Genomic DNA, 17500 nt, shown 5'->3' with positions numbered 1-17500 from the left:
GTACCCCCCCCCCGTCGACAGGCCAGTCTCTGGCGCTGTTATTTTGGGGGTCGCGGGCTGAAAAGTTTGGGAACCCCTGATCTAAAAGATGCTAAAACCCTCAGTTGAGTAAAGGGAGACATTAAATGTGGGTGATGATTATCTGTTGGTTCATCACTATGAATGCTCCTTTTAACATGACCGTCATTTACTTAGTTTTAACTGCCTGCACAACGTTTCTGTGGCTCTTGGTGTAGTCTGAGAAATACACTCTGATGACCCTATATCTCAGCTTGGGTTTGTAGACTACAATTTTGAATGTAATCTTAATTTATTGGACAAAGTAGAGCTTTTTTGTTTAAGGGCCTGATATAGTCTCTTTTCTTTATACTGGGATAGAGAGTAGAAATGCATAATTGTTATAAAGAAACATGGAACATCTTTTGCTTTTGATCTGTGCAAGAGTCTTAAAAGGTTTCCACACACATAGGAGATAAATAGAGTGCAGCAGCAGTTTCTAATATCTAAGATTAAAAGCCATTCATGTCTTAGTGACGGCTAAAAAGGCCTTATTGTTTGTGCTATTGCGCGTGAAGCCTTGCGGTCACAGGAAAGCCCCTGCTCTGCTGCCTCCCATTCTGCAGCAAAAAAAACAGATTTCAGGGATCATTGGATTTCCAAACACATGATAAACGGATGTAACAGCTGTAAAAGCCATAAAATACAAAAATACCACAGTCCTCGTGCTGCTTCCCTGGGCGCACAAGGCAGCTTCTTGCAGAAACAGTGAGCAGCAACAAAGGTGACAAAGTTACTGACTCGTGAGCTAACACCTCATTTGCTCTCTGGCTTTGTGCCTAGATATCATCTATATTAGATTTTAAAACGCCTTACACACATTTTAAAAGTCAATCAATCAATCAAAGTACGTTATCAATCCATGGGGGAAATTGCTTTTGTGACAGTTGCACCATAAACACATATTTATATAAAGTAAACATTTGCATAAAAAGTCCTTGTAGTCAAAAGGATCAGGAAAGATCTGCTGAAGACTCAGGTAATGGTGAAGACATGATAAAGACTCAGGCTCTTGGCAAAGCTCTCGATGAAATCCTTGTTGGCCTGAACAGTCCAGAAGCCATTGATGGAAACAAAGTGATCAGATAAATCCTGGTGCAGCCATGTTTTCTTAAAGCACATTAAACTCTAATCCAGATATTCCGTCTGACTCCTAGCTAACGCCTTTAGCCCATCCATTCGAGTAGCTAGTGATCTTACATTGCCCATGATAAGAGGTGGGAGACACAGCTTTAATCTAATTTCTTCAAATGTCTGACCCAGCTCTCCTCCTTTGTCTCTTCGTTTTACCCCTGCATCCTCTTTGTCCTTCTTCAGATTTCAGTGGGGATAGCCATTGACCCCACCACCATGCTAGCCGGCTTTAGCGCGATTAGCTTCTCCCTGGTGTAAACAAGGCAGCCATGTGGTTGCTGCCCAACAGTGGCATGTACGCAGCAACTCAAAAACAAACACAACTCTAGCACAGCTTGATAAAGTTACTAATAGAAGTTATTAACAGAAAAATATCAAGTAAGTTCAAACCAAAATGCAAAAGTTGAAAATAGTACAAATCTAGCAGGAGCAGCTGCAACAGGCTGCATGCAAAGTAGGCGCATACACACTACAAGAATGTATATAATGATATATAACATTGCATTGCATGAGCAGATGTATTCCTCTTTGGAAATAATTGAGCAGCTTGCAGTGTTTTGGGCTCAGAGGGAGGACTAACAGTGTGTGAGGGCATGGATGGCTGCCCGGGGCCACAGCTGCATGGCGCTGAGTCACAGACAGCCCTTCTCTCTGGGGCACATTGCTCTTTTTATGCCCAACACACTGAGCCATTGATCTGACACTCCCTCATCCCCGCTGCACCAACACAGCTCAGGTTAGCTCTGACTCCACCGTGAACACAATATCTGTCAACATCTCACATGTAAACATCCATGTTGACGTATGCATGTTTTGGAGAAGTGAGAGTAAGAAACTATCAATGTAAATTCCAAGATGGCAGGCACTACAATCAATGCCAGAGGTATTTGTGCAACTTTGCATAGAATCATGAATCTGAATGCAACATTTAAGGTATCGATGTTTTTAATAAATACAAGTATCTTAAAATGAATTGTTATGCCAAATTAAATAACTTGGTTCTGGTTGTTTTTGGACAGCTCTGTTAGACCCCCTCCAGTCCACTAGGGGTCCTCATCTGTGTTCTCTGCTTACTGACTACGTATGTGTCTGGTTTTGGATAAAAAGCCCAACACTGGAGCTCACTCTTCTTTTGGACACATTACTAACTTTCCCATTTGTTGGTTGGTCCAATTTTGGTTATTTTAGTTCTGTTATATTGTAAATACATATTTTATTTACCTTTTAACTTGTCTGGTGAGCCAGCTTTGTTGCAGCCGTTGAGCCATCTATAAATAATGGAGGCTCGTCCGGCATAGTCCTCCTCAAGTGTTACTTGTGGGGCGTATTTATTCACTGTATCCCGCAAGTTTGTTAAAGCAACCAGCAGTTGGCGACCCATCTGCAACTTTAGATTTGCTCCCTAGACAGACACTGTTCTTCTCCAACCACTTTGACACCATACTAAACCAACCCAACGAACTCCAAAGGGAATCTGCTCTGAGCCTATAGGGACAAAGCAGCCATTTACTAACTGTGTTTAAAAAAACTCTAAAACTCTACCACAAATTACTAGCACTAAGACACAAAATAGCAACCCTCTGTATTTCATAACAGTAGCTTTCATTAACCAAAAATGCAGCCTATACTCACCACAGTCATCCTGTCGACTCAGCAACACATGCTACAATTCCTGAAATTAGTCTCAGCCCATTATAACACATACAATCAGCAAAGCTAGCTGCACTAACACACACTAATGTACACAAACACACACCGTGACAAAGATGTTTGGACAAGCCACCATTTGTTAAATTCCATGATTATAGACAAGCAAATGTAGAGCCTTGTAACCAGAGTCTAAAACATAATAATATCTATAACAGTTGTCCAGAAAACTGATGTGTGTATAACTTCTTATAGATCTACACTTTAGTTGTAAATCTTAGCACGACCAACTATCAGATCTGAACATTTGTTAATTCTCTACAGGCCGGGGTTGTTCCAAACTCTTTCATGAAAAAAAAAAAAGGTTTTATTTACCACCCACCAGTCTCTCTTTATATGTGTCTCCTCCTCTCTGCGGTCGGCCATCACTCGACTGGCTCAAAGTTGCCTGTTTGATATTCAGTGCACTTTACTGCCGGCTGATGCCCTGACCAGTTTACAACCTCAGTGGGAGGAAGCCTGTCAATACAAGGCTGAGGATCTTTTATGATTCTGGAAAGCAACTTTTCTAATTCCACTTTTTTTGCTGGCCCTGCAATGTCCTTCCGTAACGTGTCGGGTGTTTGGGATTAGTTAACCTTGATTTAGCTCATCGTCTATTGAAATTTCTCAGCGTCTAGATTGAAAAAGTGATCCCCTGAGGATGAATGATGTTGACTTTTCCTCCTGGGCTATAACGATGTCTGTGTTCCTGAATGAAATGTCCCGACTCTCCAATAGATAACCTTCAAAGCTTCATTCTTAATACTGGCATTCAAAATCTAAAATATTTTGCATGTCTTTTTACTTTTGTCTGCTCTTAAGTCTATATTTCTGCTAAATTCGGCTTCACTTATAATATTATTATTAAACTAATGAAGAATTAGACTCTCGTGGTTGCTGCGTTTCAGACCTGTGTGATTTTAACAATTCCAATAACTTAAGGGCTTTGTAAAGTCCAAAATTAAACACTTTTTGAATAAAAGATCTACGTTAGTGTTTCCAAAATGTTAAAAAGTTTTATCTGACGAGATCACCGCCTTTATGCTCTCTGTATTTGTACATTTTCAACACGGTAGCCTAATATAAGTGTTCGCTCTTCCACTTGTCGCACACAAAACTCCATTATTGGAGCATTAATACATAACCATCACATTTATAAAAACAAATTTAAACTTATCTGGGGGATAAAACGTATAAAAAAGCCATTGGGTACACCTGTCGAACATGGTAAACATTATTCCAGCTAAACATCTGCATGTTAGCTATCAAATGTTAGCATTTAGCGCAAAGCATTGATGGGCCGGTACCGAAGTGTGCCGGTGTCGGTACCAGATGTGTTCGGGGTACCGTATGTGTTCGGGGGCCGGCTCTTACCAATGACGTCACGTATTGTACGCATTGTGATTGGCTGTACGGTCATTTACCCAGGGGTGCTCGGGGGCAAATCACATCTACAGATCATGACGAACCGAATTGAAGTATGTTTGTGAAAAACATGTTCAAAAACATGAAATCGGAGCAATGGCTGTACGCCATTGGCTGTACGGCAACTCAAGAGGACCATCATACACGGTCCGAACATTTAAACATAGCCTACACTTCATTCTTTACTTTGTCCGTTATTATATGTAGAAGATGAACTACCTCTCTGAAAGGTCCCAATGTGTTCATTTTGATGGGCTGTCTTCTGAGTGGTTAAACATCACTAATGGTTTTCTGACTTCTGACTGCTTTGGATATATAATTACACCACAATAAGGTTTTACTAGTGCACTGAGATTTGTGACAAACTGTAAAGCACTTACGCATCACTGTACACTGTAAACCAAGGCGGTTTTGCCATCACTTACTGTACGGAGGCTCAGTCACTGGTACATTTTCATTTACAAAGCCATGTTGGATAAAGTACCATCTTATATCTGCTCCCTGATCTCTCGGCAAATTGAAAGTACTTATTGCCTGAGATCTCATGCTGTGGTTTTATTAAATGTGCCAAGTGCTAGGACTGTCTTAGGGAAGAAAGCTTTTAGATGTGCAGCTCCACTAACTTGGAACAGTCTGCAAAAAGAATGTAAAATTACCAAGCTGGTACCACTACATGTTTTTAAAGCTCGGTTGGATGCTCCACAGTCAGATGCTGTTGGTACCTGTACATGTGGATAGATATGNGGGCATGGTCGTGGGAACTGGGGAGGGGGGTGTATATTGAAAGAAGGACTGTTTGTCGAAAGGGTAAAGGTGGTCGCACTTGAATAAACATATCACGAATCAATCTGGGCAGGGATCCAGGAAGGTGCTCTGATATCCTTCCAGAATACTGTTTCTGCAACACTTTCTTTGTGTAATTGTTCTTGTCACCTTGAGCCAAAAGCACACAGCCAAGACTTGCCTGACAACAAATTGTCTCAACTTGTTGTGTGAGAACTCAGCCAGATAGATGTTAATCTCGCAAACGTAACCAATGGCAGTCAGCCTTATAAAGCCTCAGAAAACGCACAATATAAACAGCCAATTTGGAGGATTGGATAAATCTTTCAACATCTTTGAGTTAAGCCTAACAGAAAGACTGTTTCTGCAGGGTTGTCACTCACCGGCTCCAATGACTTTCTGTTTGCTTATGTGGCTGGGGTGGATTTCTGTGGCAAACTTCAGGACGGCTATGTTGGGGTCCTCATATGTATGTGGATCCACATAGGTCTTCAGAGGCTTCAATTGCTCTGTGAAGGGAAGCAAATCAATTGTTAATTAAATATTAAACAAAAAGATTAAATATTTTAAATTAAATTAGATAAAGAGATTACGGAGAGATTATTTTGCCTACCTGAGCTTGAGAAATATGTGTCCTCTGGTCCTTGCCTGGAGTGAGAATTTATTTTCCTGCATAAAAAGATAAAACCCATTTGCAAATTAATATCCCACTTTCATACACATTATAATTTTTTTGGGGTCTTTTGGACAATTTGCAAGCTTTAATATCAATAGCACATAGCAACCTTTGTTAATTTTTTCAAGACTTTCTAAGGCTTTCAAAAGGATCCGACACTGGTGCAACGCTTCCATTCAAACAAAGGCGGCACTTTGATAAAGGCTGGCGATAGACTGTTTGCCAGGCCGATTTAAAGACTGAAAGACAGACAAGCAGGCGGGGGGAGGTCGCCAGACAGGCTACAGTCTACTACAGTCTACTACAGTACAGGCCTAGGTCACCTTTACAAAGTGCCTGTAGTCTGGTACAGAAAGAACCAAGCGCCTCTTATCACCGACAATGTACCACCCTGGACCAATTTTCTTTCAAAGGCCCCAACACTCACTAGAACATAACCATTGAGCAGTGACAAAGCACATTCAATGTAAATTCTTCCCCAGTGAGTGCTGGGACACAGATCCAGATAAAGAGAAAGTTGGCTAAAGGAAGAGAGAAAGTGAGGTGAGGAAAGTGTGAATGCAAAGGCCATTTTGAGGCCCCACAAAGGAAGGGCAGAAGAATGAGAGAGGAAGCAAGTGTAGGAGGGCACATTCTGTCTAACAGGACAGAAAGACAGGGAGGACAGCAGAGGGGGGCGAGGACTGACCGTCTGCGCAGGAACAGGACCACGACCACAATGAACAACATGGCCGCTCCTCCAACCGCTGCGCCAAGGATGCCTGCCGTGTTGGTCTGAGTTAGGCGTCCTGGAGAAAGGCAAGTAAAGGAAACGTAAGCGATCCCATTCTTGAACAAACTTATAACACTTCTTCCCATGTTGGTTCTCCTACATACCTTCAGGAGAGGTCTCAAATTGTTCCTCCATGCTGGAGCCTCCAGGGCTGCCATCACTGCTGAGGACCTGCACCCTGAATAGGTAGGCTGTGCCTGGGGCTAGATCCATGATCTGCACAGAATTCTTCTCCAGGAGGAGCACAATGTAGGTAGTAACATCCAGGTTATCATCCTGAAAAAGGGAAATTGGGGAGATATAGTCAACAAATATTGTTTATGTTGAAGATACAGATTAATTACTCCTGTCTATGTGTATTTCAGTGGTAAAACTCTGTATTTCAACACATAGCAGGAGAATTAACAAGAGGAACTCACCTTCTTGCGGTAGGTCAGTTCATAGCGGATGGGACGGGGTTGGGCCCGAAGGCGGGGTGTAACATCCCAGGAAAGGGACAAGCTGGTAGAAGTCTTCTCCACCAGTCGCATGGTGGTAATCTTTGGCGGGTCTGAAGACAGAAGGTAGAGAATACTTGAGTATCTCTGATGTAAAAACCTTAAAACATACAGCTTCACTCTCTACTTATAATCGGAGAGCTCACAAGCTTTAATCGGTCAGTTTGATCTGCAATCCATGGTGAATTGAAGTTAAGTTAAATTAATTTAATCTCCCTCCTGCAGCACAAATTGACATGCAGAGCGGTCACTGCCTCAGAGATAGCATCTGCCATTACTGCAGCACAGATAGCATCACTCCACTGCCTCATATCAGCAGCACTCACCTGTGTAGTGCAGGGATGTAGTCAGAGCGCTGGTAGATGGCGGTCTAAAAGCCCGCGGAGATGCCTGACTCGCGAACAGCGACACACCGCTATGTGCCTCCACAGTAAAGGTGTAATTGAGGTGAGCGTCCAACTCGCTCACGGATACTTTGGTTTGGGTCAGGCCGGTGCTGGCTGGCTCGTAGCGGATTTTCTCTCCACAGGCCTGGCACACAATGCCCTCGCAGCGCTGGCATTCAACGCTGTAGGTGATGTCGGTTCGACCGCCGGTGTCTTCAGGTGGGCTCCATGAGAGGAGGAGTTTTCCAGCCGAAAGCTGGGTGGTGGTGGATATGAGGTCTTGTGGTGCGGAGGGGAGGCCTGATGAACAAAGATTGGAAAAATAGATGAGATGTTTAATAGAAGCAGGGAAGACGAAAAACAGGGAAGTGTGGGGGATTACTTCTGACATGACAGTTACATTATTTAGTCTCAAAATGGGATGTCAAACATGGAAGCGAATATTCCTAAAAGTACTTATTTCAAAGTTCTCATTCGAGATCAAGGGGCTTGTTACCTGAGCAGGGTCCAGTAGGGGGGTCACTGGGAGCACGGTAGAAGCCATCCATGCAGGGACAAAACAATGCACCAGGGTCCAGCCTCTGGGTGTTGGCAGGACACTGCTCACACTTGTCACTGGATGGTGCGTCTTTGAAGAAGCCTGGCTGACATTCTGCATACACAAAAACACATATTTGCATAAGATAGGTGAGCAAGGACAACAGTGACTTCAGGCAAAATCTCATTCAACAAAGTGCACATCCAGTTCTTCCAGATGTTCAGGTGTCTTTGAGGGATCGGCAATGCTGTGAACTTATCACCCTCCATGCAACTAAACAAGGTTGAGTGGACACGTTATTATGTTAAGGTTAAAGGTCGGATCTGGACAGAGATACGGGAGGGAAAACAGAGTCAAGGATCTGCACTGTGTTGACTCTACTCATTAAAACTGTCCACTCCAGCTGCTGCTCATATGAACCCAACCCTGGAACAAAAACGCAGACTCCCTGCCTAGTCGGCACTCCTACTCTTTACTGTTAAAACCACCAACCCCCTCCGGATGCTGCTTTCTTAGCGTCTCTCACACAACAAACACAACCCGTCTTCCCACATTCCATGACAGCAAGTCTTCAATGCTTTAAAAGAAAGGCAATGAACATCAGGAAAGAGCAAAGAAAAATAGTGACTATGTCCAAAGCAGACTTTTGGTTTGCACCTAACTGTGCATTATATATTTTTTCTTTCTCAGACCCGCATGCAGACTTTTGAAACTGTATCGCCCAGATTAGATGAAATCTAATTTCACACGTCCAACTCTAAAGAGAGAAATCCAGGTAGAGAATCTAGCTGTGCGTAGCGGTGGTGAAATATGAACTTAATACGGTGTGAAATTTTTCGAGACAGCGCGCCATAAAGGAGAGTGAATATTAGACGCCCCTACTTTAAACTCTGCAAGAGCATTCCAAAGGCTGCTGCTCATGTCCTCGCACCATCACACATTGATACAGACCCAGACACACACATTCATGTATGCACTGCACACACACCCATATGTATGCACTAAATACACATACATGTATGCAAAGCACACCCGAGGACACATGGGTAAATCTGAGATCAGAAGAGGGATTATGTCCAATGCCTGTCACCTGTTCATGTCCCTCTGCGCGCCACACACACACACACACACACACACACACACACACACACACACACACACACACACACACACACACACACACACACACACACACACACACACACTTAAATAGCTCATGACAGATGTCATGAGGTGTTGAGAATGCAAATGAGGGCCAAGCTGTAGGCTGTAAGGACAAGAGAGAAAGTTACTAGAGAGAGAGAAGGTATACAGAGGAGAAATAAATGATCTGTGAAAGATTGAACTTCATGCCAGTGACCGAGGCGAAGGTTCAATGTCAGATTATATTGGAGGCAAATTGAGAAGCAGAACCAAGGACAAAGACAGTATCAGATTCACTCAGAGATACTGTCTTGGTCTATCTCTGACGTTCACTGCGGTTGACTTGAATGAAGTTCATATGGAAGCCACAAGTGACCACAGAGAAGACGAATAGTACACGGCTCCTACTCCATTTAAGATATGTCAAAAGGATTTACTCTATTGACTATGAGTGTCTCTTCCACTCCGATCAGCTTTATCTATTGTTGTGGTTGTGGTCAAGCTGCTAAGGAGGTGTGCTTTAACTGAAGAGTGCAACAACAATGGTGAAATGAAACACTCAGCATGAGAAGAATCCAAAGTGTCCAAATAGGCTCGCATGTTACTCAATCCTCCCCTCAAGACAGCATCTCTGTGTCGGCCAGCTGTTTCACTTGCAGCCACTGCTACTCATTAACGCGACAAGGCAGAGGTTGGGGCGAGGCAGCAGAGAGGTGCTATGAAGGAACAGAAGGTTCCAGAATGAAAGAGAGGAATACTGTATCCTGCTGAGGACTGAAGAAAAGAGGGTAGAAAGAAAAAGGGACAGGCCAGGGCGAACTCTTCCATTGAGGAGGGGGAACAGCTGCTGCCCCGAACCCCGATTCATACCCCTACCTCTCCTCCTCGTAATCCCTAAATTCCTTTCTCTCCTCCCAGTCCTCACTAAAAAGACTCCCAGCTAACCCATTAACATTGCTATTCACCAGTGACCAGCAGGCAAGGAGAATGCCATGCCATTCAAGTGCTGAAAGAAAAAAACACACACAAGCATTGCAGATGGGAATAGCCGAAATGCCACATGGCAACTGAAGAGAGGAGGACTAGCCTCTTTTTGGCGCTACAATTCAGGCTGCAATGCATCGTGGTCAGGTCTGCGGAGATGATGGCCTTACACTGTAATCCGCATCTATAATCAAGATGCATTCCAGTGCAAACCACCTATCAGGAGGCGTGCAGCAAAGCAGCTACACTGCAGATTCATTATCAGCCTATTGCTCCATTATGAAGGTGAATGAGTTTGTGTTCCTTGATAAGGTGAGTCACACTGATAGAAAATGAAACTAAATGACTCGCTGCTGAGGCATGTAATAAGAGGATTCCTCGACAAAAGAGCAAAGTCCGGTGAGAGGAAACTTCTTGGTTCAACGGAGAAGGTGGAGGGGGTTGCTTTGAATTGTTGCTGGACACAACAGGAAGCAGGAAGTGTGAGGCTGATGCAGCCTTCCTTCCTAGAGCAGCCAATCAAAGCATGGAAACACAGCGTGACCACATGAAGAACCAGCACAGAGACTACCAGAGTCCTGAGACAGAATAATAACCGAAAAGGAAGCCAAAATGTGTCGACCCGACATGAACGAGGGCACTAAACTCAAGCCGGGGGGGCTCCCTGGATGAACACTTTTCCTCTCATAAACAAAAGTCTCTCAGCCTCATCTGACTTGAAACATCTGACAAACTTAGCCTGGCCATTTGTCCCGTCTCTATTGCTACAAAGTAAGGAACTGTTTGTCATTTGAGAGGCCCCATGCGCCTTGAGTGGCTCTGTGTTTGTTTATTGAGAGTGAGTGCAGGGGCCTGTTACATTCTGGGAGCCCCGAGTGGCTCTGGAGTGGGAGCCCCCCCAAGTGCCCACCTCCCGACAGAAGTTAAGATGGATGAGATGGCGACAGTGATGAATGCATGATCGGATAGATGGATGAATGGGTAACATGGTGGCTTGACAACAGAATCGCCCTTAGGACTGGAGGAGTAAGTGGTCGGGGGGCCCCCGAATCGAGTCCGGCGCTGGGCTTTTTAAAAGGCAGAAAGGTCATGTCTGCCTCAGGGTAAATGTGAGTTAAACTGCGCATGGCTTACAGGGAGTCAGCGGCCAAGTAAAACAAACACATGTTCGCAGTGAGGAGGAGGAGGGAGAAAGAGTTGCAGCAGCACCCGGGGGCTTGCCCTGTGTGGAGGGAGCTTAAATCCAGAAGTACAACAAAATGGAAAAATAAATCCATAAGAAATAAATATCATTTGGGGATTTTTATTAGGGCAGCTTCCCAAATATATCTGGAGGCAAATGAGTAATTGCTTTGTCTGGCTCCTTGTACTTTACTTCTCCTCCCCTGCCCCCCCTTTTCCATTCCTGAGTAGGTCCGACCCGTAATTGCAATATGTCATGTCATTTTGTTTGTATGCGGGGTGACAACATGTCGTTAGCATTTTGGGGGAGTAGGGTTGTGGTAGAACAATGGGGGTCTCTGATGGGGGAGGTGAGCCAGTAACGTGAGCCAGGGGTCATCGAGGTAGAGTAAGGCAGGGGGGAGAGGGGGGTAGTAAAGGTGTAGAGGCTGATGGAAGTGTGTGCGTGTAGGAGGGGAGGGAGACATTAGTCAAAAGGATTAGCTGACCAATGGAGCAGCTGTAAGGGCATTACATCTGTTTTACAATTGCTCTCAGGCTTTCATCTAGGGGTTGTTAACAAACACAATAAATTCCCTGATCCCCTTTCTCCTCTCACTCCCTCTGTCCACTAAGGCTCTCAAAAAAGAAGGAGAATACAGGGAGTGAAAAGAGTCAAGAAGGCACAAACCATACTCAACATGTTCTAAAGTCAAGTAGATACTTAAAAAAAAAAACAGTCCTGGCTGATGTTAAAGTCTGTCTGTAACTTAAATGTCAGCCAGGATTGGTAAGGCCGCAGTCATGCAGTCAATTTTCATGTGTCTCCATGTGGCTGGTCAAATCCAGACAGCCAGGTGGCAAACGCGACACTATTTAACTGCAGCACAGCGAGCCAACAGGTCACACACTGCATGCCGACAGCCGTCTGCTTCCTGGTTAAAAGGGAAGGGGCAAAATGGGACCAAATGCACCAATAAACAAAATGACTTATCAGGCAGGACAACAAAATGGAAAGTGGCTGAGCTAGGCCGCTCAGTGTGGAGCGACAATGGAAAGCCCTGAGCCAACGGGTCGGGGAGTCACCGATGGGATTAGGTGACCTCCGGTTTCCGCTGCAAGCTCGTCCTGTTAGCAGTGAAGGGTGGGTGGGTGGTGTTTGGGGCTGGGGGGGACTGACTGACTGACATGGGGGAAGGAAAGTGCTGACCTCACACACTGGCAGTACAATACAATGTGCTTCACATTGCTCTGGAGTCCCCCATCACAAAACACATATAAACACACACACAGCCCCCAGGCTCAGGAATGTCACCAAGAGGAAATATGTCCCAACTTCCCCACTGCGACCAACACACACAATAAAAAGCCAACAATTTGCCGAGGCTCAGTTATTAGGCTATTGGCATATATTCACACACTGAGACTTTACTGAACACATATCATTAGTTGGTAGATGTATTAAAAAAAACAAATTCCTTGAGTCAGTTAACTTTTTATTACCTTTTCAATCATATTTTTGGCGTCCCAGTGTTCAAACCTCATTCTGTTGAACACTGTTAGAGGCCAGTTTACCACATTTCAGCATCTAGCAAGCTCGAGCCCCAGATGAGGCCAACCAGGGCTGAAATAACATAGGACTTCATCAGATGACAACTAACCAAACTCTAAATGAATGCATATGTTGCCTTGTGCTTGCTGAATGTGCAGATTTAACAAAGTTATAAGCTAACAAGTTAGCCAGCCATACCAACCTACATGTTGATAATATCTGAGATGTGGGGTTGTCAAGAAGCCAAAAGAGATAAATAAAGCTTAAAGCTAATGTTGTGCCAAGTTGAAAAGTATCTCCCATGCTATGTTTATTTAACATTCTTCAGTGTTTCCCCTATATACAAATAGTGGCGGCGCAGCGCCGCTGCTGAAATATGAGCGCCGCTGCTAGGGGGCGCCAGCAAGGTACCAAAAAAAATGAAAATAATAATAATTTTAGAAGCAAGAACCGGGGACTGAAAAGAAAAACCGGTTCCGAACCAGAAAAGCTCTAGCGGGAATCGCGTTGGTGTGAAAGCCCCATTAGTGGACCAGTTAGGACAGGTTGTAGTAGAGTTCAGTGAGCTTTACTCCCACACATCAAACCATCCCAAGATAATGACCTAGTACCATGGAAAGCAGTGGAAACCTACGCTATTTAGCTCAACTGTCATCGGCTGATACACTCTATTGAATCTGTGCGATAGATTTTTTTAATGGTGGGGTTGGGATTGTGTTAGAACAGAAGCGAAAGGTCCCTTACTTTAATATTGAAAGTTTGAAGTGACTTTTTTAAAGTAAACTAGGGTTGGGCAACAGGGAACTATGCTATCTGTATGCTAACAATCTTCTAACATTATACTAAGTGGTCAAGTCCATATTTAGCCCTAGTACTGGAGTGCAGCATTGGCTCATCAGTGTGTATCTTTGATATTGGGACATGTGAACATGGCAGCATCATGTTTGTTGTCTTTCTAAACTGAGTATTAATCAGCTGCTCAGACTCTTCTGATGTCAGGCTTTCCACCAGATGTGAGAACCTAGCAGCAGGGATTTGATCTCTTTCAGTCACAATATGCTGTCTTTAGTCTGCTCTGCCCCGGGACCCTGTCAAAATAGACAATTGGCCCACAGCTCTCTTTGGCCCACATTAACTGATTCCCCGCAACGGGCCATAAAACTCTTCTGGCTGCAAATCCTTCCTTCATAGGTGTGGTAACTGCTGAGCTGTGTTGGAACGGCTACACCAACATAGCATAAAGATATTGTCTTAACAAAACACAATAGATTTGCGTTTACTTCATTAAATATTGGCACAGTCTTGTAACGACATACAATGTGAACAACAGCTTAGACCCTCATCTTTAAAGAGGCTTTTGGGGGTTTCCCTCTCCTGTAGTGAGTTCTATAGGTTTTTGTGTAAATGGTCTGCAAAGGCTGAAATCCCTGTGTTACCTCCAAAGGGAGTTTTTCTCCATCACCCCGCTTAATAACTACCTCAATGCAATCTGTAAGTATCTTTAAGTTCGCCCGCAGGAAAAGAGAACCATCACTCACCCATATGGAAGGAGACCCTGGGAGTCAGTGCCGTCAGACATGGGCTCAGGAAGCTCAGCAGGGCCACAGAGAGGGACAGCAGGCTGCGGTTCTCCATATCAGCAGTCTGAGCTGTATTACATCTGATGTTCATCCAGAGGGTCAGAGACGTGTTGGAGCTGGAGACATACTCCGCCTTCTGCAGCACTCCATCACAGCATCTGAGGGGCAAACACAGGTGCTCAAAGTGTGTTCACAACAAAGACATCCAATCATCCTAATCATAAAATATTAGATATGTGGATGAAACTATAATGAGTCCGGGGGATAAGAAGTCATTTTAGCTGTCTAGCAGAATATTTACAACAGGGCCAAAATGTACGGAAAGACTGAAAATAATGCAACAGATATACAGTACGTGCTACATGTGCGGCAGTGGCTTAATCCGTAGAGGCTTGGGCCACTGCTGGTCACTGATTCAAGTCCTCGTGGACCCAAAAATAAACGTAGTGTGGGCTGTAGCTGGAGCGGTGCCAGTTCACCTCCTGGGCCCTGAACATGTTCTACACTGTAATGTGTACACAACAACAGAGAGAAAACTGAATCTACCCTCAGGGATTCAATCATGTCTCCTACTTCTTCTTTTCTTGTGATTTATTGTTCCTGATCCTACTGCTCTGTGTTGCTCATGTGATCCGTGTGAAGCTCAGCATTCTGCAGAGGCCTGAACTGTCCATGCAAATCAATGAGCGACGGACAAAGTCCAAGTGTTGCTAACCCACAACAATTCAGAAGTAAAAGGTGTACTTTTTTTTGTGTGTGGTGTACACTGCATGTATGTAATACCTTTAGTTACTTTACAGATCTGGATGAATAATGTGAAATATAATCAAGTGTCAAATCAGACTTTAGTTCCACCTGGGGTAAATTCACAAGCTACCCTGCAGTATACAAAGTCATTCAAACTAGCTGCACCTTTACCAGCTTTGAGAAAACTTTCATGATCAATCATTATAAAACACATCATATCTATTATTCCGAAATGGACCAATCTAAACAATGACTACTTTTGGTACTTGAAGTAGATTTTGATGCTAACACTTTTCTACTTTTACTTAAGTAACATTTTGAATGCAGGACATTTGGAGTACAAGTACACCATTTACATCTGAATTGATGTGGGGTAGAAGTACAAGCATACTTAGGTAACAAGTATAATATTTCTAATAGTTTAAAAAGGCCCATGAGCTATCCTGACCTTAAGTCAATTTAAAAGAGAAAAATGGATGGGCCATTGTTAAATATTGTGCAACTCCTGATCTGATAAACAACATGTGAGCATAATGTGCCACACATCAACAACACATGCATGCTCATTGCCAGCATGTCACCGTGTGTGACGACGCTGAAATTGGCTTCCGATTCAGAGCATCCGATTCGGCAGTTAAGGGGAAAGTTAAGGGACATTTAATTTACAGCGCTGAGCGAACAATCCTCCGTGTTTCAACCTCTTAAATCGCTGCATAGCCGATTTATTTGGACTGGATTATCCCAGAGGGTCTAAAGATTCTTTATAACACCGTTTTAGATTTGTGAAACCTTTATTCTATTTGTGAAAATACAAAAAAGGGAGATTTCAGTGCTTTTTTCACATGTAGACCACATTAGACGAGGTCCTGATCTAAAACCACTAGACCTAGACTCATCAAATCTGGACTGGATTATCCCAGAGGGTCTAAAGATTATTTATAACACAGTTTCAGATTTGTGAAACCTTTATTCTATTTGTGAAAATACAAAAAGGGAGATTTTGATGCTTTTTTTTAATCTAGACCACATTAGACCAGGTCCTGATCTAAAACCACTAGACCTAGACTCATCAAATCTGGACTGGATTATCCCAGAGAGTCTAAAGATTCTTTATAACACAGTTTCAGATTTGTGAAACCTTTATTCTATTTGTGAAAATACAAACAAGGGAGATTTTGGTGCTTTTTTTACATCTAGACCACATTAGACCAGGTCCTGATCTAAAACCACTAGACCTAGACTCATCAAATCTGGACTGGATTATCCCAGAGAGTCTAAAGATTCTTTATAACACCGTTTCAGATTTGTGAAACCTTTATTCTATTTGTGAAATTACAAACAAGGGAGATTTTGCAGCTTTTAAAAAAAATCTAGACCACATTAGACCAGGTCCTGATCTAAAACCACTATACCTAGACTCATCAAATCTGGACTGGATTATCCCAGAGGGTCTAAAATTCTTTATAACACAGTTTCAGATTTGTGAAACCTTTATTCTATTTGTGAAAATACAAACAAGGGATATTTCAGTGCTTTTTTCGCATCCTGACCAAATTAGACCAGGTCCTGATCTAAAACCACTAGACCTAGACTCATCAAATCTGGACTGGATTATCCCAGAGAGTCTAAAGATTCTTTATAACAGAGTTTCAGATTTGTGAAACCTTTATTCTATTTGTGAAAATACAAACAAGGGAGATTTTGCAGTTTTTTTTAAACCTAGACCACATTAATAATAATAATAATAGATTTAATTTGTTAGCGCTTTTACAGGTGCTCAAAGACGCTTTACAGATAATAGTGAAGAAAAAAGAAAAGAGAAGAAAGGAACAACAAATAAATATATAGTTAAAGTTAAAATCAAATAATACAAAAACAATACGCACATGAAAAGACCAGATTGAAGACGTGAGTTTTTGTGAGTTTTTTGAAGGTGGTGAGGTCGGTGCAGTCTCTGATGGGTTGTGGGAGTGAGTTCCAGAGGGAGGGGGCAGCGACGGAGAAGGCTCTGTCCCCCCAGGTCCGGTGATTGGTGCGGGTGGGGATGGATAGGAGGTTGGCTTCTGATGAGCGGAGGCAGCGGGAAGGGGTGTGGTGGTGCAGCAGGTCTGTGAGGTAGGGGGGGGCCTGGTTGTTGAGGGCTTTGTAAATCATGAGGAGGACTTTGAAGTGGATTCTTTGACGGACGGGGAGCCAGTGGAGGTTCTGGAGGACGGGAGTGATGTGGTCTCGGGAGCGGGTGTGGGTGAGGAGGCGGGCAGCAGAGTTCTGGATATGTTGGAGTTTATTGAGGAGGTTGGATGGTATGCCATAGAGGATGCTATTGCAGTAGTCGAGTCGTGAAGTGATGAATGGATGAATAGGGTTTACAGCAGC

General features: G+C 43.5%; 1 protein-coding gene across 2 annotated transcripts in view; it reads right to left on the bottom strand.

The window, feature by feature from the left end:
- epha2b (eph receptor A2 b) overlaps window positions 1-17500 on the bottom strand; it is a 54523-nt gene that overhangs the window by 19129 nt on the left and 17894 nt on the right. For both annotated transcript variants that reach the window (XM_010796166.1, XM_010796167.1), the window contains exons 4-10: window positions 7916-8071; window positions 7360-7719; window positions 6956-7086; window positions 6641-6812; window positions 6453-6552; window positions 5702-5757; window positions 5472-5597 (exon numbers count right to left, since the gene is read on the bottom strand). In XM_010796166.1, the coding sequence (XP_010794468.1) occupies window positions 5472-5597; window positions 5702-5757; window positions 6453-6552; window positions 6641-6812; window positions 6956-7086; window positions 7360-7719; window positions 7916-8071 (1101 nt within the window). The remainder of the gene's footprint in view (window positions 1-5471; window positions 5598-5701; window positions 5758-6452; window positions 6553-6640; window positions 6813-6955; window positions 7087-7359; window positions 7720-7915; window positions 8072-17500) is intronic.

This window comes from Notothenia coriiceps, unplaced genomic scaffold (genome assembly GCF_000735185.1).
Source record: "Notothenia coriiceps isolate Sejong01 unplaced genomic scaffold, NC01 NC01_scaffold00037250, whole genome shotgun sequence".
NCBI lineage: Eukaryota > Metazoa > Chordata > Actinopteri > Perciformes > Nototheniidae > Notothenia > Notothenia coriiceps.
Note: the sequence above shows the minus strand (reverse complement) of the source record. Positions and strands in the feature narration are given on the sequence as shown.